Raw genomic sequence first — 24255 nt, 5'->3', positions numbered from 1 at the left:
CAGTAACTTTATAAGGTTGCCTATCACTAGCTTCCTGATGATGGTTCCTCTAGGGGAATTCATTTCAGTCTGGTCTCTGAGATCTTGCCTGTCTTCTTCTGGTAAATTTCTTTGAGCCTTGATTCATTCTTTCTGAAAAAGGAGTAATTAAAATCCGTCTTCTCCCTCCCCACATTTTTATTTTTTTAAGTAGCTACACCTGGGTATGTTTTCCCTTTCCAAAATTCCAGCCCATACTATCAGATATCATTTGCTTTGTTATATCTGCCTCACTGGCCTAAAAATCTCAACATTCCTCCTAAGGAAATCTCCTTCTTCTAGCTTAATGAAGCTGGTCTTCCTTCATTATGCTTTCAGTCTACTGCTCTATTGCTCCTTTCTGATAGTAAGATGGACGTATAAGTCTTTTTTTTTTTAAATTGATTTATTTATTTGAAAGAGAGAGCGGGGGTGGAGTGTGTGGGCAGAGGGAGAGAGAGAAATCAAGCAGACTTCACGCTGAGCCTGGAGCCTGACTTGGGGCTCCATCTCACGACCCTGAGACTACAACCTGAGCTGAAACCAAGAGTCAGAGGCTTAACAAACTGCACCATTCAGGTGCCACAAAAGTATAAGTCTGAAGACAGTCTATTTCTTGTTCATTTTATGATCAAAATTGATTCCTAGAAAATAGGGTTCCAGACATCGGGCTTTTCAATCTTCCCCTTTGCTTCTGGGTTTGCACAAATTTTATTGTTTCTTTGCTCCAATCCTAAAAAACAAACATTTCCATTAATTTTTATTTGTTTGTAAATAAAATCCATCAGCCTTCCATGGGTATTCAGTTAGCTTGGGCTGTTGTAGCACATTCTAGAGTTCAAGCCATAGGTGGTTTAAGCAACAAAAGTTTATTCCTCACAGTTCTAGGGATTACAAGTCCAAGTTCAGAATGCCTGCATGGGCAAATTCTGGTGAGAACCTTCTTCCTGGCTTATAGATGGCTGTCTGTCTTCTTGCTTTATCCTCACAGAGAAGAGACAGAGAGACAGACTGAGACAAACAGAGGTACAGAGAAAGACAGAGGCAGACACAGAGAGAGGTCTGATCTCTTTTCTTATGAGGACACTAGTACAATTGTGAGGCTCTACCTTCATAACGTCATCTAAACCTAATTACCCCCCAAAGGCCTCACTTCCAAATTCCATCATATGGGGGATTAGGACTCCAACATATGAATCTGGGGGGTGGATTATAAACATTTGGTTCATAGCAGTGGATGAAGCCAATCCTTACCTCTCTAAAATCCAAAGCTGTGATCAGACCACATGTAATTAATAAGTATAGATCCCTTTTGGGACCATATGTTTAGGGAGCACAAAGCCTGAAGTCAAAGTATGTGACTCCAAGAGGCCAGCACACTGTCCCATCAATTCTCTTCTCTGTCCCTGATTGCTTTTGTAAAGAGGGCTAAAACGTGACACAGCCGGGTTAGCCCCACCTGCAGATGTCTGGTCTGACCCACACTGGTGCTCCTTAGTCCACACGGGACTAGATGCTTTCACAGTATAAAGTCCCAAACTGCAGATCTGATGGAGAAAAACTGTACATGCAACAAAAAATTGTTCTGCCAAATTCCCTTTTAATTTCCACTGCTACTTGTCCATCTCTAAATAACTGGTGAAAATCATGAGATTTTAGTTTGAGAACTATATTAATTTGTTTTTACAGCAATACTTAGTTTTGACAACAAATCCTTACTGATTTATTTCCTTAATGTATTGTTATATCCCTCTTCTTCCTCATGGATGTATTCATATTTTTTTCTACGGTAATATTTTCTAACAGTTTTTATAGATAGACTCATTTGGGATCAATTTTATGGGGACTACATGCCCTCAATCAGTATATAGTGATGGAGCAGAGACTGGCAAACCATAATTAAAATCTCCCATTCAGTAAAAAAAGAGCGGAAGGTGAGGTGCCTGGGTGGCTCAGTCGTTAAGCGTCTGCCTTCAGCCCAGGGCATGATCCCAGGGTCCTGGGATCGAGCCCCGCTTCGGGCTCCCTACTCCCCTGAGAGCCTGCTTCTTCCTCTCCCACTCCCCCTGCTTGTGTTCCCTCTCTCACTGGCTGTGTCTCTCTCTGTCAAATAAATAAATAAAATCTTTAAAAAAAAATAAAAAGAAAAGAAAGAAAGAGCGGAAGGTACATGACAATTACTATTCCGTAGCAATGATGAAATCCAGCAAGGCAGGCATTGTGAAGGTCCCAACTCAAAGTTCTCTGAATAGACCCTGCTTCCATTCGCTGGAAGGGGGTACTTTGTCTGTTGTTCTCCATGGCCCCTGGCTCTGCTCTCCAGTATGTTCTTCGTGGTCTATTTTTCTCCTTGGACTTATTGGAGGTAGACATTAGGGGAAGCCTAGGGTTGATGCAAGTCCATGTTCATGGTTCTCTGGCAATCCAGTTCCTGCAGAAACTTGGTAGGCTTCTCTATAGAGGGTCAGAGCAAACATGGCTGTATGGGAATCTGTGGCCCAGAGCTGGGTGTTATATGCAACTAATGAATCGTTGAACACTACATCAAAAACTAATGATGTACTATATGCTGACTAATTGAACATAGTAATAAAAAATTTTAATTTAATTTTAAAAAATTAAAAAAAAAATTAGTAAGCTTTTGACCTATTTGACCTATATTCAGTTGGTCCTAGTTCAGTGGAACTTGTCAATAACCATACCTAATGTTCTTTTCCAGATAAAGTCCTTAGATTGCTATACTTCACTTCCTCTTTCTGATGCCCTTATCTCTCAACTTAATAGTGATTATTTTAGGACTACAGGAAACCATGAATGTGAAAACCATATTTTAAAAATTTCATCTTAGCCCCCAAATAAAAAGTTCCTAATCCCCTAAGAAAAGATGAATTGTTTTCTGGCCAAAGCAAGGAGTAACAACTTGAACTGGTTTTAAATCCATCCTACTTAATCAATGACAAACTTGCATCTGTAATCATACTTTGAAAGCCAATCAACAGCACCCTCGCTCTAGTGCACACCCTTCTGAAAGCCAGTCAACAACAGTCTTATTCATTTTATAACTAAAGATCAATCTCCACCTTCTGTTTCTGAAAGCCTGCCAGTTCCTGGCTTCCCCAAATCCTGTGTACCTGAGGCCAGTCTCTGCTCATGGACTATACATATCTTACAAGTATAGCTCTCCTCTTCTTAACAAGCAATAAATTCAGGGCTTTGTTTGCTTATTTGTTTCAGATCGTAAGCAATGATCTCTTCTATTGACAGTTATTAGCCACCTTATGAAATGGAAAAGTTTTACTGAACCAACGTGGCTCAAAAGTCCCATCTTTTATTCTTCGAGTTCTAAATGTAACTGGATTTTACAGCTCAAGAACGCTACAAATTTCTAGCCATCCTGTCTGCTTTGTTTCTGCAAAGCTCATGTCCAATTGCTATACTAAGTAACCCTATAATTTAGGCTTTTGTTTCACCATCAACCCCACCTGATACAAACTTTTCTGTATGTCAAGGTAATTAAAACTAGACTGTTATAATCAACCATCTCCAAACCTCAATGGATGATACAATAAAATCACACTTATCACTTGTGTCGGAGTCTTATGTAGGTTCAACGAGTTCTCCTTGGTAGTTGTCCTCTAAGAGGAAACTCAGGGATCCAGGATTCTCCTATCTTTGTGATTTACTATCATGGATATCTTCACTTCCAGTTATGTCAACATCATGAAAGATCTTAAGGCACATTCTAAGGATCAGGCCTAGAAGTGATGAACATCACTGATGCCCACATTTCATTGGGGAAGGGTTATGTAATCTTCTTTAATGAACAGGAAGAGAGAACAGAATTTGAAACATCTAAGCAGTCTTACCACAAAACACTATCATTTTTTTTTAAGTTCTTTAGGGTCAACCAGTTTTCTCTCTGTATCCAATAAATATTACTTGAACTATTGAGTACAATTCATTGGAAAACAATAAAATTTATAAGGACTTACTTCTGAAATATTCAGTTTGGGGAATTTGGCTTCTATAATTTAAAATCATAGAGAGCAAAAAGTTATTTTCACTTAATTTCCATCTTGATATTATAGTTCTGTTTATATTTTAACAATGTTTTCAAATAACCTTAAATGGAAACAATAATTAGTCTATACGCAAATACACTTATGAATTTGTGCATGTGAACATATCCCAGCTTAAGCACTTGGGGCATAGTTGTGCCACTGTACAATGAATTTTTGCTCAGATACATTTCGCAGGAAATCTTTTAAAGTCATGTAAAATTCTAGGTCTACCATTATGTCATGAACAGTTTCATTTTGAAGTTATACCTTGATAATTCTAAGGGTTTCTCTATACTTGTTTAAAAACACATAGTTTCAATATGCACGCATTTATAAATTCTATTTCCTCTAGGCTGTTTCCATGGCACATTTCACTAATTTCCTAACATTGCCAATTCTTAGGTCCAGAAAGATATACAAAGGAACTAGTAATATCAGAGTTTTCCAGCAGTGATTCTTTCACAACTGCATTATGAAAACCACACCAACACACAACTGTAGTGCAGTATGTTACAGAATCCAGTTTATATTTTTCCATATGTTTCAAAACCAGGACCTAAAGATTTTATAGTACATCAAATTGTCTTTTCCCACTTGGAGTCATTGTTTGAAAAGTGCTTAATGATATTGGAAAAATTGTGACCCTTTTCTTTGCCCTAGTAAAAAATATTTTATCTTAACGAATCTTCTGCAATCCATTGATTACTGTCTGGTGAGTAAGGAAAAGCCCAGTGATCATATCAAAATGAGCAACTGAACATATTTAATTATAATTATTGGATTAAGTGCCTATGGGGAAAATGTGGTAAGTTAACTTTATTCCAGGCCTAAGTATGAAGAGTTAAAATATTATGATGTATTCTAGAAGCATACTTGAAGAATTGCCAAGATTTCCATTATAATCCTAACCTGTCAGGAGTTTATATTCTGTCACATTTTGTTTGGCTATAAATTGGAATATAATATGTAAATCTCACTTTTAAGTTTAGACTTTATCATTTTAAGATTATTACATGTGCTAGCATAAGAAAACACACACACACACACACACACACACACACACACACACACACACATGGTCCATATTGCAAGTCGCAAAAGCACTTCTGTGACAAAATCCTTTTTTTATACTGAAAAATAGTGGTTCTCTGATAAAGGGAACTTCATTGCCATCTTGACCAACTCCCCAAACTGGCTTCACACTTCTGGCCTCTCTGTCTACTTCTGGAATCCCATCTAGTCATCTATTTACTCATTTACTAATTCAACACAGAGAAACTGAGCACTTACTAAGTGCCAGGAGCTGTGTTGAATGCTGGAAATACAATCAGAGCAAGTAGGTAGCAGAGGCAACACACATGGTAACCGTGTGCCTGGGCTTTATGCGGATAGCTTCTATTCAATTCTCTGTACTCCCACTTATTTTATAATTTCCTAATGTATCAACTGGAAATAATAATGCATTTCATGTCATGGTTCCTGACACATAGTAAACTCTGAATGAATGCTAGCTATTATTATCTGACAGTCTTCCTGGCTGGGCCAGGAACACAGCAGTTAAGACACAAATAAAAAGATAAAGTAATTCTCCTGATGGATTACTTTCCTGGGCCAGAGCCTCATCTGTACATAATCCACACATATTTGAACACCTTCTCAAGGTTATTCACTCTAGACTCCATATAACATCTGCCATATTCGTCTCTTTCTCTTCTTTAATTTCTGTTTGAATTTGTATAGACAATGACTAGGACATTTTTATCTAGATAATGGTAATGAGATTATACATTCATCTTCATACTCCAATTATTTTGCCTTTTTTAAGATTTTTAATTATTTGAGAGAGAGGGAGTGTGAGTGAGAGAGAGCACAAGTTGGGGGCAGAGGGGCAGAAGGAGAGGGCGAAGCAGACTCCCCACTGAGCAGGGACCCCCCCAACGTGGGGCTCGATCCCAGAACCCTGAGACCATGACCGAACCAAAGGCTGACGCTTAACCAACTGAGCACCCCAGGCACCCCAATTGTCTTGTTTGATATTAAGCTTATTTTTTAAATGGCTAATAAAAAATTAAATGAGATGAAGTTTACATTGTTATTTATCTGTGCTGGTATAGGTAAAATAGGACCTTATTTTATTTTACTGAATTTCTGTGATATTCTCAACATTGTATAGCGGATAGTATGGACTAAGTCTGCAGTAGTTCAAGATTTTGCCTCAAAAGCTAAACAAATGCTCTATATTTGGGTTATTAGCTACAAATTTGCTTATGGAAGCAATTCTTCCTCAACATGGCACATGAAGTCCAGAACAACATTCCTCAGGCAAACAAAATGGTATTCTGAAGGGAGGAGTACTCTGAAGCGTTCATCACAGAAACAAATGCACTGAGGTCGGTCAAGTTTTTAGAAATCATCTTGTCTGCTGCTGTCATTTTGAACTTGAGGAAGCTAAGGCAGAGGGATGGGAGTGATTTGCCAAAGGCCATACAGTTAATAACATTATCTAGAAGCCAGGTCTACAGATTCTCATTCATACCTCTATTCATTCATTTTTCATTCACTCAGTTCATCCATTCAGTAAATACATGTTGAGCAACTTTTATGTGTAAGGAATTGTGATAGATTCTGGGGAGAAAGTAATAAATAAGATAGTTCTGCCCTAATACAGCATACACTGTGAGGAATGGGGGTGTTGTGGCTGGGCAGGTGCACAGAATATTAAGCAAGGAATTACAACACAGGTGAAATGAAGGAGGAAGTACAGGTGTAATGAGAAAACCCAGAAGAAGCCCAATTCAGTCTTGGTGCTCCAAAGCTTCATGGAGGAAACGAAGACTAAGCTGAAATCTTGCCGGGCCGGGGGTGGGGGTGGGGTGGGGTGGGGGTGGAGACAGAGAAAGAAAGGGGAAGACAGAAGGCAGAGAGAGAAAAGAGTAGTAGAAAGTTTATGGTCAAATTGGACCCAACAGGAAGATAACTAATATAACTCTATATAAAACAGAGACATCACCACTGCTCTGATAAAGCCATATGTTGTAATTACTAATACTGTCAATGTCACGAAGCACAATACCCCATCATCTAATAAAAGGTGTCGACACAATCTTTGGTAACTGTAGTAAGCTTAGCTTCTCCCTACCACTTCTTTCTCCCACACATAAGGTCTGAGTCTTTGTTAAGAGCAACAGCTTAAAAAAAGAAAAAAAAAAAAAAAGAAAGAAAAGAGCTACAGTGTGGTCAATAAAATCCACAAAATAATGTTACTTGGGAAAAAAAAGATAATTTTCTGTCCTACTGGAAAGAAAATATAAAATAATGAAATTTGAAGCTTATAAAATACGTATTTTGTTCCACTGATGATTTATGTAGCATAATACCTCACTCAAAATTTTCTTAACCTCAATTGTAGTAGGGAATTCCCAATGGGTGTACGTATCCATTTGTGCTAACCTGATTTTTTATGTTGCTTTAGCCACTAATTTCCTCTATGTTCAAAATACTCAGTTAACACAGCATTACTTTCTATATAGCATTTTCTGTGAACCCATATAGTTTTAGGTGTTAAAAGAAAAAAACTAAAAAGTGCTTTCTCCTATATTCAAGTGGCATTTCCTTGATTTTAAAGTTCATAGAAAGTTCAAGTGGGTTATTCAACTATAATTCTGTTCAATATTTTGGTACTTTACACTATCACAGAAGACTAGGGAAGCTTGGAAGCATATGTTACTAGGTATTGTTACTAGGGTTATATGAATGAATGGACTATTTTGGTGGAGACTCATAAAGTGATATTTTTTTATTTATTAGGAGATTGCCTTAATGGTAGGTGTTCGATAAAGGTTTTGAATGAATGAATGAATGTCTATAAGTGAATGTATGAAATTAAGAGGAGGCCTGATGTAGATAACTAAAACCATGCAGGTATTTTTAAGATAAACCTTCAAACAAAATAGAGGCATCATTACTTGCTTTGAGGTAACAGTGATTGCTGTAATTATTAATCTGGCAATGTCTTGAATCTTAGTATCCCGTTATCCGATCAAATGTGTTGAACAAAACCGTGGTAACTGTTGAAAACTTTGCCTCACCCTTTTTTCTCCCCGCAGGAAACCACATCTTCTCACGTCCAACACCCTAGACAGTAAGAGCAGTCCCCTGCCTGAAAGAATCTTGCACTCCTAAATGGATAGAATCCAGACACACACGCTAGTGGATGACTTCAATCATCCCACACGGGACCCATATAGTACACATTTTCCTCTTTTTTTTTTAAATTTTTAATGTCCATATGTTTGTTTGGCTGGAAACCAAGTTTCATTATATGCTCCTATTATTCCGCCATATAACAATTTTATTTATAGGCCATTCGCCTAAGAACTGATTTCTTTGATAGAAAGGTCGCTAATGCTGATTTAAGCTCACTATAATGAAAACAATATTGTTGGAAGTCCAAACAAATGTCGAACCCCAGAGCCATGCCTTGGTCTTTTCCCTGATAATGGGACTTCCCAACGTCAACCTATTCTCTTGGCTTCCTACATAAATGTGCAGAAGGTAGGCAGGAACTTTATTAAATGCTGGCAATTCGTATATAAAACAAGTATGGTGTACTTACTCTCCACATTGGCTTTGAGAAGTCTCCCTGATGCCAAGACTCTACTTGAATTCAGAGGCTCACACTCATAATGAATATGTCTTAGAAAACCATGTAGGAAGTAGGTCATTTTATTTGTGACTGTGCTATGAATACACAGACACAGTAGGGATGGCAAACTGGATTTCTGGGCTACTTTTCAAAAACATCTTTGGTCAAGTCACACATAAGGCTGAACATAAAATAGATTGTCTGAAGTATTAAAAGTGCATTGATATCAAGTCAGATCCTGGCCTATTTTCCCACACTGATCCTTAGGTAATTAGATTATGCTCTGTAAACAAAGGCTTGGCTTGACAACTTCACTTTCTCATTCAGTGTGGTCTGGTAGTGATCAAAGATGCCTCAGTATTAACTTTAGAAAGTGTACATTCTCTGTGAAAGAAGTTTTGTGTTTCAAGAATGTCACCTTTATGTTTTCAGATGTTTACATTTTTGCTTACAGATGTAGCCATGAGGAAATGCATCAGTCAATGTGTGATTTAATGGTGTGGTTATTTCAACCTCTGCAAAGTGTCTTGTCAGCCGTCTAAAACCATATGTTTAGCAGTCATGCCCTGATAGCATTTTAATTAAATTAATCTTTTCCTCAGGACATCTTAGTCAAAGTGAATTACGATGTATACAAATGAGAGACCTTTTGTTACATTATATAAGGACCACAAAGAAAGCCAGTGTGAAAAATTAATACCTTTAAAAAGTCCTTTTGAGTGACTTTGATTTTTATCACATTCTTATTTTTATTGAGTACAAAGATAAAGAAATGAGTAATCTTAAACATGTCCAGAAAAGATACAACTCTCATTTTCCCTCCCAACTCGAGGCTGGATATTCCAGCATCCATGATCCGTTTGCAAATACACCCTCTCTTAGAGACTCCACAATACGCCCTCAACGAATGTCCCTATGTGATATCAATACCAGTTCAGTAATCAAATGTTGTGTTTGACAAAGGAATCTAATATAAGATATTTCAATAATTAGTAAGAATTCTACAAGAAGAGGATGACGGATGTCTCTGACTCTTTCTTGCAGTGGGCAGGAAAGACAGACCACAGAGTTGAGTTATAAACAGTTACTCACAGAGGAGAAATCACTTCTTTCTACTTTAATGTGCAGATTTTCATGATCATTTTGTATAACTTTCAATATTCACTAATTTAAGATTTATAACATTTCTGATTATCTTCAGTTTATCCATTGTGGATAAGTAAATGTAGGACTCTTCTGCGAGTTTGCTTATTTGATTAGGGAAAGAAACTATTCTTTAAGGAAGTTCTCTATAGAGATGTATTTATACTTTTTTAGACTCTTCACTATTTTACTGAATCAATAACTTGTGCATAAAATTCTATCTACTAAATATAAGTTCTGGTATATTATTACTTTCTTTTCCAAAGTTCAAAGCAATTTTTAAAGATTTATTTATTTATGTCATAGAGGGAACGCATGCATGCCAGTAGGATAGGGGGAGAGGGAGAGGGAGAGAAGCAGACTGCTGAGCACGGAGCTTGACGTGGGGCTCAATCTCATGACCCTGAGATCATGACCTGAGCTGAAATCAAGAGTCAGAAGCTTAACCAAGCCACCCAGCTGCTCCAAAAGTTCAAAACAATTTTGATTTGAAGCAAAAACATTTTGATTTGAAGAAAGTAATAATTATAGTAATAGCAGCACTATACTAGTACTTTTTTTGTTCTAGGCTGTGTATTGGGAACTCAGCAAACTCACATCAGTTCATCTTCAAAACAATCTTATAAGATTTACATATTTGCCTCTCCTTAAGACAGAGGACCCAGGAACTAGAACGTTCAGCAACCTTGGCTTAGCATGGTAATGTTTAGTATGGTCAAACCTTAGTTTGACTGACCCCGGAGGTGACAGGTTTTTTCCCCACTGTATTCTTTTCTGCTTTCCCCCAAACCTTGCCACGTCTCTTCTTTGGAAGGCTTATCACAGCTCCTGTTCCCTTATATACAGCAGTAATTACAGGCAGAGATTATCACTCCCTTGGAAAGCATTTTTTCATTGTAACTGATTGCATTTTGTTACACTGGTTTAAAAAAAATGCAGTAAAAATAATGTAACATTTACCATCTTAACTATTTTAAGGGTTCAGTAGTGTTAATTATATTCACACTGGTGTGCAACCCATCTCCAGACTTTTTCATCTTGCAAAATTGAAACTCTACATCCATTAAATAACTCCCCATTACCCTCTCTCCCACCCCTGGGCGGAACCACTGTTCTACTTTGTTTTGTGAATTTGATTATCCTGATGCCTCACTGAAGAGGAATCATACAGTATTTGTTGTTTTATGACTGACTTATTTTACTTAGTATAATGTCCGCAAGGTTCATCCAGGTTGTAGCATATGTTAGAATTTTCTTCCTTTTTTTTTTCTTTTTTTAAAAAAGTAGTTTATTGGGAAGAATTTATTTAGAAACTCACCCATAGTAAAGTTACATTTTAAAACTATATGAGGCTTAAATTGGATAACAGTATTATTGAAGTATAAATTTATGTAATGTACACAAAATTTAGAACAGATTCAGTATTTTTAATAATAATTTTTTATTATATTTTCTTCCTTTTAATATTCCATTTTACATATACCCCACATTTGTTTATCTGTCCATCCATCAAGAGATATTTCAGTTGTCTCACCTTTTGGCTACTGTAAAGAACGCTACTACAGATGTGGACATACAAATATCTGAGACCCTGCTCGCCAGTTCTTCTGGTTATATACTCAGAAGGAGAATCGCTAGATCATAAAGTACTTCTATTTTTAATTTTCCGAGGAACTGTCATACTGTTTTCCACAGCAGCCGTATCGTTTTACATTTGCAGCCACAGTGCGCAAAGGGTCCGTTTTCGCCATGTCCTTGCCAACACTTGCTTTTTTTAATAGCCATCTTAATGGGTATACGGTGATTACTCACTTTTGATTTGCATTTCCCGAACGACTAGTGATGTTAAGTATCTTTTCACGGGTTTGTTGACCATTTGTATATCTTCTCTGAGAAATGTCTAACCCCTTTGTCCAATTTTTAGTCTTTGTTATTGTTGAGTTGTAGCTCTTTATATATTGTGACATTAACTGCTTCTGAGACATATACTTTGCACATATTTTCTCCTATTCCACAGGTTGCCTTTTCACTTTGTTGACTATGTCCTATGATGTACAGACGTTTTTAATTTTTATATAGTCCAATCTATCTATATTTGGCTTTATTGCCTATGCTTTTGATGTGCAAGAATCCATTGCCAAATGAAATGTCATGAAGCTTTCCCCTATGTTTTCTTCTAGAATTTTGTAGTTTAGCTATTATGTTTAGATCTTTGCTCTATTTTGAGTTAATTTTGTCTACGATGTAACATAAGGGTCCAACTTCATGCTACACTATTTTTTTTTAAAGTATGTGTTTAAATGAATTGTAGTGAGGCTATTTGACCTTGAGCATTACTGTTGAGTTACAGAATTGCTAAGTCATCTGACACAAAGGATACCACCTCATTCCGAATCTATGTAGTAAATATCTCCCTAAAACTTCACAGACCTAAGATGATATAGGTAATATGTGCTTATTTAAAAGGAAGGGTGTTTGTTTCTGAAACAAATACATGATGACAGCTAAGAAATTAAAATTTAAAATTTCAAGGGAGGGAAAACTTATATCCTGAAAACTTATGTCCAGTTTTAGGGGAATAACCATAACCATGCAGTTAGAAACACACATAATTTCAATTACATGTGTAATTGAACATATGTATAATGTCATGAAACAGTGTCAGGAAAATTCTGTACTATTTTCTATGTGTGTATCATGGGGAACATAAGAAAAACCTCTATTTCTGAATGAACTTCAAATTTAGGGAAAATAAGGCAGCTGGTATATGCCACATAGAAATAATTACACATACAAATTTGTGGATGTTTGACATAGCCTTTACCCTTGTGTGAACACATATGTAGTGGCCCATAGATATTGACGTTGAACACGTAAGGGAAGCAAGCCAAGCTTGTCAAGGAATGCCAGATAGTCTGCAAAAAATTGGTGCAGACAAAACACCAGTCTGGTTGGATCTCCCCAGAGAGTGTTTTTCCCATCTGTTTAAAAAATGATGATCCTTTTTATTTTTATATCTTGTAGCTTTGGTGGTGGCATTAAAAAAATTACAAAAGTTTAATAATGAACATTTTCTATCATTTACTAGTGACATTTGTCTTCTAAAACACCTATCTACAAATAAATACACACATAAACATATATGTACACATATACACAATGTAATATATGTAATTAATATTTTAATAATATAAATATGTAATATATACTGTATATGTAATATATATTGCATACATATGTATGTTTTTAATTTGTATGTTTTCATGAATATATTTATATATTCAAGCAAGTCTCTTCTTAACGGAAAACACTAATATTTTCAGTCCAGAGAACCTAAATGAAGATACCATGGGTTTTTGACATCTTCATATTTTTGTATTGTTTTAGAGTTTAGGACAGTTATTTCCACTGCTTACAATCACAGTGTTTGATGTTTCAATGCTCTCCTCTAACATGTTTCAAACAACCCTTTCTACATTCTCACCATCTGGATCTCATCCCCATGCATGCAAGATATTCACCCACGTGGCCCTCCATCTGTACGAAATTGTTAAGGGACCCTAAGGATGATTTACTTAAAATTCCAAGCATTTCAATATACTGGCAAGAGGGACTAATTTAAAAGTAGAATTATGTTTCTTTAGAAATGCCCTATACAAGTTAGCTGTCATTGTTAGTGGTTTTATTAGCTATTTTCAAGGACTTCTATAACTAAATTTTGACAAGTAATTTCTTAAAAGGGCCTCTAAAATGACTTCTGGATCAAAACTGTGTCCACTTGGGTGGGTAGCCGAGTGGGACTCTGTGGGTATGGCATAAATATGTGATTGGAATTTGCCCTGGCATGATTATCCTGCAGAATTCAGCTCCTCATCTAAAACTGCCCTTTGTGAAAACAACTTCCCACCAGCACCCTACAAAGTTTCTTTGCACCAATGCATGGGAACTGAAACTGAGCAAACGTGGATCCCTGCTGAGCACTTCGATAACATTTCAGGCATCACAAGCCAGCTGAGGTAACTGAATGAAGTTAAAGGAGACACAGAGCCAGATTATTACAGTTGAGGACTGGAAGTCATCTGCTAAACTGTAATTACAATTACGCTTAAGATTTTTAATGACATGAAATTCATTTCATACATATTTTACTTAGGTTTTTCTTTTAGACACTATTGAAAATAATATGGTTAAGACAATACAATTCTAACTAACCTAATTTTCTTTTGACCAATGGATTGACGTTGCTAAATCAATTAAATAGCAGCAAGAACCTACTTGGCAGTTACTAAGTGACTGAATGGTGCAAGTAATTCAAGTCTATTCTTGCTTTCAAAATGGCCTCCATACACAACGGTTCATGGATAGTTCGTAAGAGCAAACTTGGAAAAGTTAGCTGTAATACTGATTCAGATAATTGCCGGAAGGAAAAACAACAGAGGAATCTCCTGGACAATGAAACATGACTTCTCCATAACATTCTGATGAGTTAAAATCCTGATGTGATTCAAATGTCTTAGCAGTTATACAATACTGTTCACATGTTGTTTGCTTGAGGTTCATTTTTATTTTTATTAACATTTCAAATTTAGTTTATAAGTCTTGTGACACAAATAGTGGTCCCTGCTTAGTTCTTATGATTATTTTGGTATTTACCTACACATCTCTGAATAGCATGTTTTTAACTATTTTTTTTTAATTTTTTGGTTTTAGATTTTATCATCTTCTCAGTAGGGAAGAGTGGATTTCCTTTTCTTTTATATGTGCTTCCTCCTGTCACTGTTCCTACCACACACAATATACTTCCCTTCTTTCCATCCCTATTTTCCATCTGTCTACCTGCCTATTAACCATCTGTCCATCGGCCTCTTTATCTCCTTCCTTTCCTCCCCCGATCTGTTTTTTTTCTCTCTGTCTATGTCTCCACTCTCTGTGTTTCTTTCCCTATGTATGTGTGTACTTTTGAGTAACATTGTATTTTTTCAATGATTACTGCTTATCTTATTACGAATATGTAAACTCTATTCAGAGCCAAGATATGTAATATTCCATGATTACATTTCTTTTTTTTTTTTTTTAAGATTTTATTTATTTATTTGACAGAGAGAGAGAGACAGCCAGCGAGAGAGGGAACACAAGCAGGGGGAGTGGGAGAGGAAGAAGCAGGCTCTCAGCAGAGTAGCCTGATGAGGGGATGGATCCCAGAACGCCGGGATCACGCCCTGAGCCGAAGGCAGACGCTTAACTGCTGTGCCACCCAGGCGCCCCTCCATGATTACATTTCTTTATATAACTTGTGTCCCTGGAATTAATAATTACCTTATTTTATTTGTTTTTTTTTTTTTTGAGACAAGGATAGAGCTTTATTGAAATTGTGTTCAGACAACCAAACAGCCACTTGAAAAATACGATAATAAAATTGGACCACAGTCAGAAATAAAGTCTAAATGGATTAGAGATCTAAATGTAAACAATGAAACTATACAATGGGTGGATTCCTTTTAGCCTGAGTGTGAGAAGAAGCTTTTATTTTTTTAAATTTTTTTATTATAATAATATTTTTAAATTATATTATGTTAGTCACCATACAGTACATCCCTGGTTTTCGATGTAAAGTTCAATGATTCATTAGTTGCATATAACACCCAGTGCACCATGCAATACGTGCCCTCCTTACTACCCATCACCAGCCTATCCCATTCCCCTACCCCCCCTCCCCTCTGAAGCCCTCAGTTTGTTTCTCAGAGTCCATAGTCTCTCATGCTTCATTCCCCCTTCTGATTATCCCCTTTTTCTTTATCCCTTTCTTCTCCTACTGATCTTCCTAGTTCTTCTGTTCCATAGATGAGAGAAACCATATAATTGTCTTTCTCTGCTCGACTTATTTCACTTAGCATTATCTCCTCCAGTGCTGTCCATGTTGCAGCAAACGTTGAGAAATCATTCTTTTTGATAGCTGAGTAATATTCCATTGTATATATGGACCACATCTTCTTAATCCAGTCATCTGTTGAAGGGCATCTCGGCTCCTTCCACGATTTAGCTATTGTGGACATTGCTGCTATGAACATTGGGGTGCATATGGCCCTTCTCTTCACTACGTCTGTATCTTTGGGGTAAATACCCAGTAGTGCAATGGCTGGATCATAGGGTAGCTCAATTTTTAACTTTTTAAGGGACCTCCACACTGTTTTCCAGAGTGGCTGTACCAACTTGCATTCCCACCAACAATGTAGGAGGGATCCCCTTTCTCCACATCCTCTCCAACAATTGTTGTTTCTTGCCTTGTCTATTTTTGCCATTCTAACTGGCGTAAGGTGGTATCTCAGTGTGGTTTTGATTTGAATTTCCCTGATGGCTAATGATTTTGAACATTTTTTCATGTGTCTGTTAGCCATTTGTATGTCTTCATTGGAAAAGTGTCTGTTCATATCTTCTGCCCATTTTTTGATTTGTTTATTTGTTTCTTGTGTATTGAGTTTGAGAAGTTCTTTGTAGATCTTGGATACCAGTCTTTTATCTGTAGTGTCATTTGCAAATATCTTCTCCCATTTCGTGGGCTGCCTCTTAGTTTTTTTGACTGTTTCCTTGGCTGTGCAGAAGCTTTTTATCTTGATGAAGGCCCACAAGTTCATTTTTTCTTTTGTTTTTCTTGCCTTTGGAGATATGTCTTGAAAAAGTTTGCTGTGGCTGATGTCAAAGAGGTTGCTGCCTATGCTCTCCTCTAGGATTTTGATGGGTTCCTATCTCACATTGAGGTCTTTCATCCATTTGGAGTTTATCTTTGTGTATTGTGTGAGCGAGTGGTCAAGTTTCATTCTTTTGCATGTAGCTGTCCAATTTTTCCAGCACCATTTATTGAAGAGATTTTTTTTCCACTGGATGTTTTTTCCTGCTTTATCAAAGATCAGTTGCCCAAAGAGCCGAGGGTCCATTTCTGGGCTCTCTATTCTGTTCCATTGGTCTATGTGTCTGTTTTTGTGCCAGTACCATGCTGTCTTTGTGATCACAGCTTTGTAGTACAACTTGAAATCCGGCATTGTGATGCCCCCAGCTTTGTTTTTCCTTTTCAACACTTCCTTGGCGATTTGTAGCCTTTTCTGGTTCCACACAAATTTAAGGGCTGTTTGTTCCAGTTCTTTCAAAAATGTCATTGGTATTTTGATCAGGATAGCTTTGAAAGTGTAGATTGCTCTGGGTAGCATGGACATTTTAACTATGTTAATTCTTCCGATCCATGAGCATGGAATATTTTTCCATCTTTTTGTGTCTTCTTCAATGTCTTTGAAGAGTGATTTGTAGTTTCTAGAATATAGGTCCTTTACGTCTCTGGTTAAGTTAATTCCAAGGTAACGTATGGTTTTTGGTGCTATTGTAAATGGGATGGATTCCCTAATTTCTCTTTCTTCAGTCTCACTGTTCGTGTATAGAAATGCAACTGATTTCTGAGCATTGATTTTGTATCCCGCCACATTACTGAATTGCTCTATAACTTCTAGTAGTTTGGGGTGGATTCTTTTGGGTTTTCCATATAGAGTATCATGTCATCTGTGAAGAGCGACATTTTGACTTCTTCTTTGCTGATTTGGATACCTTTTATCCCTTTTTGTTGTCTGATTGCTGTTGCAAGGACTTCTAGTACTACGTTGAATAATAACGGCGAGAGTGGGCATCCTTGTCGTGTTCCTGATCTTAAGGGAAAGGCTTCCAGCTTTTCCCCATTGAGAATGATATTTGCTGTAGGCTTTTCATAGATGGTTTTTATGAGATTGAGGAATGTACCCTCTATCCCTACACAAGACTATACTTTCAGGAATCATTTCTATAGTTTGTTACCTTATTTTATTTGTTTCACATGAGATGTACTCACCACTAATTCAAACCCCTGTCTCTCCTATCTGAACAAGAAATTAGCACCTTTCTTTAGAATGGGTGATTTCTCAGGCTTGGAATTTCTGGCAAAATACCTAGATAGTAGGAAAGTCTCTTCTAATATATTGTTAACATTTACTAACTAGTGTATTTTCTGTCTCTCACAATAGGCTGGAAGCTCCATGAGGGCAAGAACCATATCTTGGTTGTTCCGCTCTGTAAGCCTAGCACATGCTGTGGCCCTTGGCCCAGAGAACTCACTCAACAAATATTTATGGCATGGAATGTAATGGTTACATAATACTGTAACTCCCTGAAGCTAAATTACCTTAAAAAGCCTCTGTTTCAAAGAAAAATCTATCACGTTTTATTTACATAGCTAAAAAAGCCATTGGCGTGGCAGTCCTCCTAACAACATCAGTTTGTCCTAAAAATAAATTTAAATTTCACCTTTTAAAAATACTTCCAACCTTCGAAGGAGAATTTTGCACTCTTCAAAAATCTGTTTGTGTAGTTAGAAGACTTTGATGGTATTGGTTTCAGGGCAAAGGATCCGACCAATATCTAGATTCCAAATAGTTAAAGATACATTTACTAGCTGGGTGGCCTTGGACAGATAAGTTAATTCATTTTGTGCCTTAGTTTACTCACATATAAAATGGGGATAATTATGGTACTTACCTCAGAAGATTGTTGTGAAGATTAAAAGAGCTAAAAGTGTTTAGAAATGTACTTGAAAAAAAAAATACTGCCAGATAACTACTTACCACAGAGATACACCGAGGTATGTGTCCCATTCTTGAAGGTTGGGGAACATTCATGTAACTATAGTAAAGAAAATAACAAATTAAATTACATCATGTGGGGAAAGCAATCCTATATATCTCAGGTGATGAACTGTAGTGATCGATGCCCCTTAAGAAGAAAGTTTTTTACTACCGTGGGTATGCCAGGACTTTTTGTTGCCTCCTGGGCATACATTTTCTTTCCAACTTCCTCCTTCCTGGCAGAACCCAGTTTCATTCAGGTATCTGCTCCCCACAGAGCCACACGCATCATGAGAAGGTGATCCTATCCCCAGCTCTAGGGAATGGACCCTGATTTGACAAAGCCAATCATGATAACCCCACTTCTTTTCTCTTGCCAACGACTGGTTTAGAAATAGGCATGTGAACCAAGTCTGGACAATAACACGTGAGAGGGTGGTCTTCTGGGGACCTTTAAGGCAGGTTTCTCACTCAGAAGAAAAAGCCAGAAAAACAGACGGTGTTTCTTATTATTCTTGATGATGTTGTATCTGAATGTAATGCCTGGAACTGCCGAGGCCATCAGAAGCCATAAGGACTGACACCACAGCCAGCTCTTGGGATGGCAGTGCCAAGGGACGGAAGGAACTTGGGTCCCCAACAGCCTGCTTGCACAGCAGAGGACACTTTGCTTAGAGCTTGCCCAACCTGTGGACTTCTTGTTACGTGAAGCAATACATTTATTTCTTCATTCAGTTTGAGTCTGCTATAAGCTAAGTGTTTGTGGCTCCCCCATCAAATTCATATGTGGAAATCCTAATGCCCAATGTGATAATATTAAGAGATGGGACCTATGGGAGGTGATTAGGACATGAGGGAGGAACCTTCATGAATGGGATTTGTGTTCTTTCAAAAGAAGCTCTAGAGTGATTCCCTCGTCCCTCCCACAATGGAGGACACAGCCAGAAGTCATTAGTCTGCAACCCGGAAGAAGATCTCCACCAGAACCTGACCATGCTGGCACATTGATCTTGAACTTCCAGTGTCCAGAACTGTGAGAATACATTTCTGTTGTTTATAAGCCACCCAGTCTGTGGTATTTTGTTATTACAGTCCTAATGGACTAAGACAGAGTCTGTGTTTTCTATTACATGCTGTTCCAAAGCATCCAAACTGATAAAATGTCCTTTTAAAATAGCCATTAAGGAGTAAGTTATTATTTAGTTAAACATATACTGTTCTCCTTTAAGAAAACCATATCATGGAGAAAGAGTGATATAATAACACTTTCCCTTTTCTTCTATAAGGTGTCAAAATCCAAAGATTATTTTTTAATGTCATTCTTCAACCAATTATTTTCATTGCCAAGTCCTATACAATCTAAAAACATTCTTGTGGCACTTTTCCAAAGCCACGTTGTACAGCAAAAGTTTCCATTTAGAGTATAAGTTTCTTCTCAAATGGGACACACTAAATTTAAAGAAGAGTGGCTGTTCAAAGTGCAAGACTATGAAAGCCTCAACACCATAATCGACCAAAATGAACCCCAAAATGCAAAAGTAGCATTGCAAATGTTAGTACTTAAAAGTAGGAAAAAGCCCAAGTTCATTTCACAAGCTAAGAAATATTAGCCAGGAAAAATATAATTTAGGTCAGAATCAAAACACACCAGAATCAACACCCAGCTCCTGTTTTTGAAAGAGTAAAGCAGAGTGGCAGGAAGTAAGTTAAGGTAATTCTGGAAAGTCTTCTGACCTCCTTTAATTCAGATTTAGATTTCCTCTCATGGAGGAACAGACGTGCCACTAGAATGTAAGCTCCTTCAGGGTAGGAATTTCTGTCTGTGTGGTCAAGCACCCTATCCTAACACTGAAAATAATATTCAATGAATGCTCATTGAATTAATAAATACATATTTTGTAACCATGGTAGAATTGGGCCCCTGTGAAAGACTACGATGCTTGAAAAAAGATAGACAAGTGAGGATATTTTCTCATGCCATGCCTTCTCTGTGGTGTGAGGATGCACTGTTTGGTGCTCTGGCAGCCATTCTGTGACCATAGAATGACAAGTGTCAGGAAAAAAAGTCAATATGCTGGGGATGGCAGAGTGAACAGATGAAAAAGTCTGGGTCTTTAATGATAGTGTTGGACAGCTATACCAAAACTGAGAACACTTTTCCTCCAGCTCTCTTCTGTGAGGTTAGAAACTGTTTTTACCATTTAAGTCATAGTTTCTCAGGTTTTCTGCAACCATATCACTCTGTCCTAACAACTTTCACTTTGAATATGTTTCTGACAAGTGAGAAGCTATTTCATTATCGTACCTATCTCTCCTTCAAGGTAAGAAATTTAGGAAAGATAAACATTCAGTTGGGCAGGCAAGAGAAATGCAAAAGCCTAAAATAAGGCTGTGCCAATGAATAGTGGGGATTATAAAAGAAGGGGTCATAAGAAACAGGTCAGAGATGCACTCAACAGAACCTGGGGATTAGATTTAGGAAGATTAAGGTGAAAGGGAGATAAAAAAGGATTCTATCATTCCTTGTTTGTGGTACTGGGAGGAAAGCTGCCCTCTTAGCTATAGTAAGATGAACAATAGGAATAGGAGTAGAATTAGGGGAAATGATGATCAGGTTATCTACCCTGGAGTTGGTGCTCATGGGATATCAACAATATCAGTGAGAAGATACCTAGCAAGTCATTGGAAAATCTGGTCTTGTATTCAAAAATAAAATTGGGTGTCTCAGTTGTCAATATGTGAATCAGACACATAGATGGGAGTGTTTGACAATTTCCATGGTGTAAAGATTCCCACCGTGGGCATTTTCAAGCTACCGGTGGTTTAACAACCAATTTGCAAAATTTCTGAAAATGTTACAATTGGGAGTCTGTAAAACTGGCTCTAAAACAACTCAGGAGTAGAACTATCACTATTATTAGGATTGGAGGTACATGAATAAACTCATTTTATATATATATATGTGTGTGTGTGTGTGTGTGTGTGTATTCTCTCTATATGTATGTATATTCCATATATATTCTAAATTTTATGTATATATGGATTCATACAATATAAATATATGGACATAATACAGACTACATAAGGATAATATATAACAATACAAATACATAATATAGACTATGCATAAATATACATAAGTATAGTTGTAAATGTGTGTGTATGAATATTCATACATTTATCCCCAGTTTTTCCCCGCTGAGGGCCTGGGAACTGCAATACCCCGAAAGAATAAGTCTACCTAGTGCTCCATTAATTGGAGCCAGAAGTCCTTGGAGAAGTGATTGATTCAGAGATTGGGCAACAAAAGTACAAGATAAGCCTGATATATTTTTTTGAACTGTAAAATATTGCAATTTTCAGAGAATGAAAGGGACACATAAAAATGACACCAAAGCCAACTCAAAGAGGCTCCAAATCACCAATTCTGGGATAATGTCAGTATCAAAAAAATATTTACAACATATTACTGTGACATGTTACAACCCACTGAATAAAATATGAAGCCATGAGTTGATTCTGATGTAAGTAAACAAATTAAAACTTTTATGAAAAATTAGAACCCAACAGACTCTTAATCAGGAAACAAACTGCGGGTTGCTGGAAGGGGTGGGGTGGGGGATGGGGTAACTGGGTGATGGACAATAAGAAGGGTATATGATATGAGTACTGGGTATTATATAAGACTGATGAATCACCGATCTCTATCTCTGAAACTAATAATACATTATATGTTAATTAATTGAATTTAAATTTAAAAAGTTGATGTATATTAACTTTATAAAATAAAGCTGACATTGTTCTTCAAAATAAATAATTAAAAAAAAAAGAATTAGATATTACCAGAGTCTCAAAGAACCTCATCACAAAATACTTACTAATTTCAAAAAGGAAAAGGATAACTTTATAGTGAATAATTCTTTATAAAGTGAAGTAATCATATTGATAAAATGATCAAAGTGAACATTTTTAGTAATGAGATAAATTGAAACCATGACTCACTTGATAGGATACAATGAAAAGTATATATCATCACTTCTATATTTCTGCACGAGAAGAATTAAATATAATCATAAGGAAATATCAGAAAAATCCAGTTTACAAAAATAACTGGCCTAAAAGCTGGACTAAACGTGTTAAGGTAATGCAAGTCAAAGAAAGACTGAAAAATTGCTCTAGACCAAAGGCAACTAAAGAAACTTAACAACTTAATATAGTGTATGATCTGGCATGGACTGTTGTGCTATAAAGGATATAATTGAACATTTGGCAAAAGCTCAATGGGGATCTAATCTAATGAGGATTGGATAGCAGTAATGCATTATTTTGAATTTCTTATTATGGTTGTAGCATAGAACTTTAGAATGTTCCTCTTTATGGGAAATACACACCAAAGTATTAAAGGATGATAAGGCATTTTGTTGGCAATTTTTTTGCAAATAGTTCAGAAAAAAAAACTTATTTGTACTATACTTACAACTGGTTTTTATATACATTTAAACTTTAAAAAAATATGCACCAGTATATCCTACCTTTCTAGTTGTTATAACTCAACTATAAGATACTAAATTAGTTTTACAAGTTAACTACTTCATTGTACATAATATTTTAACTCAATGAAACTATTTTTTTCTATATGATTTTAAACTTTCTCCTAGTTAATTCACATTCCTCGTTACATATATTCTTATACCAACCATCAAAAGTAGCTTGGAAATTACCTGCCCTATTGTTTGGATAGAGAAAACGAGGCAAAAATAGCTCAGTAATCATCATTCACTAATAGACAATTAATTGCTGAATATTCATGTCACGGAAGACACCACATAAAGTGCCATCACATGTATCTCAGAGCTGTCAGCAACAAAGCTGGACCAGAATTTCAGGTCATCTGATATCCACCCTGTGTTTTCTAATGACTTGTTATCCCAGTGAGGTTCCCCATGAGCCGCCAACTTCATTCAGTTGATAGTGGCTCTTGGAGTGCTGTGCTGAGAAGGAAGAATCTACCTGGCTCCTTAGGGAAGAATGCCTTGCTTGATGGCCCATATCTGCTGGAGGTTGCGTGGGGAGCAGAATGCATACTGGTGGGTTTTGTTGTTGTTTGTTTGCTGTTTTTTCCCATCTTGACTGCAAAATGTTGTCTTTCTAAACATTAAATCTAACCTCAGGGGAAGCTAACATGGAAGACAGGACCACATTCCTGGAGTCTTATAAAAGAAGTTCCAAAGAGTATCCAAAAAAATCTTAGATAAGAAGTCAGCAGGAAATGATAATTATGTGATCTATTTCTCACGTGTCTATTCTGTACCAATCACAGTACTAACTATTGAGGAGGAAAACAAATATCTAGCCCTTGCGTTTGAGATCAAAATTTGGAATGGGTAGAGGACCAACATACAAAGATTCCATATAGAAACATGGAAACAGAGCAACTTCTTTTGCCAAAGATAACTGGACGAGGCATTGAGTTGCTCAAAACCTGTGTCTTAACTATCAGGAGTTTGTCAGTTGAGGGAGGAGAGAGCCTTCCAGATGGAGGGAATGATATACTGAAGGCAAAGTCTTGACAAAGTGGCATGTCAAGGGAATTTGGGTGTGGCAGAAGCATTGGGAGAGAGTGTGTGTGTGTGTGTGTGTGTGTGTGTGTATTCATGTGCACTGTGACATGAGAGAGAAAAGGGGCAAAAGATAAAGCTAAAATAGGAGGTAGGGACCAGACTGTGAAGGGATTTACTGCTTAGTTAGAAAA

At 36.9% G+C, this 24255-nt stretch overlaps 1 protein-coding gene and 1 pseudogene across 2 annotated transcripts in view; one reads left to right on the top strand and one right to left on the bottom strand.

Moving 5' to 3' along the window:
• LYPLAL1 (lysophospholipase like 1) overlaps positions 1–24255 on the bottom strand; it is a 104311-nt gene that overhangs the window by 33299 nt on the left and 46757 nt on the right. The window contains exon 6 of one of the 2 annotated variants that reach the window (XR_007191298.2): positions 18504–18561. Coding sequence is in view for 1 of the 2 variants with exons in the window: in XM_048224869.2 (XP_048080826.1) it covers positions 18554–18561 (8 nt within the window). In the remaining variant the exon portion in view is untranslated. Of the gene's footprint in view, positions 1–16468; positions 18562–24255 lie in introns of those variants that run through there. The other variant, XM_048224869.2, reaches the window with a different exon arrangement.
• LOC113268796 (small nucleolar RNA U3) lies at positions 17662–17857 on the top strand (annotated as a pseudogene).

Source organism: Ursus arctos, unplaced genomic scaffold, assembly GCF_023065955.2.
Source record: "Ursus arctos isolate Adak ecotype North America unplaced genomic scaffold, UrsArc2.0 scaffold_2, whole genome shotgun sequence".
Lineage (NCBI taxonomy): Eukaryota > Metazoa > Chordata > Mammalia > Carnivora > Ursidae > Ursus > Ursus arctos.
This window is presented reverse-complemented; position numbering and strand designations above follow the sequence as displayed.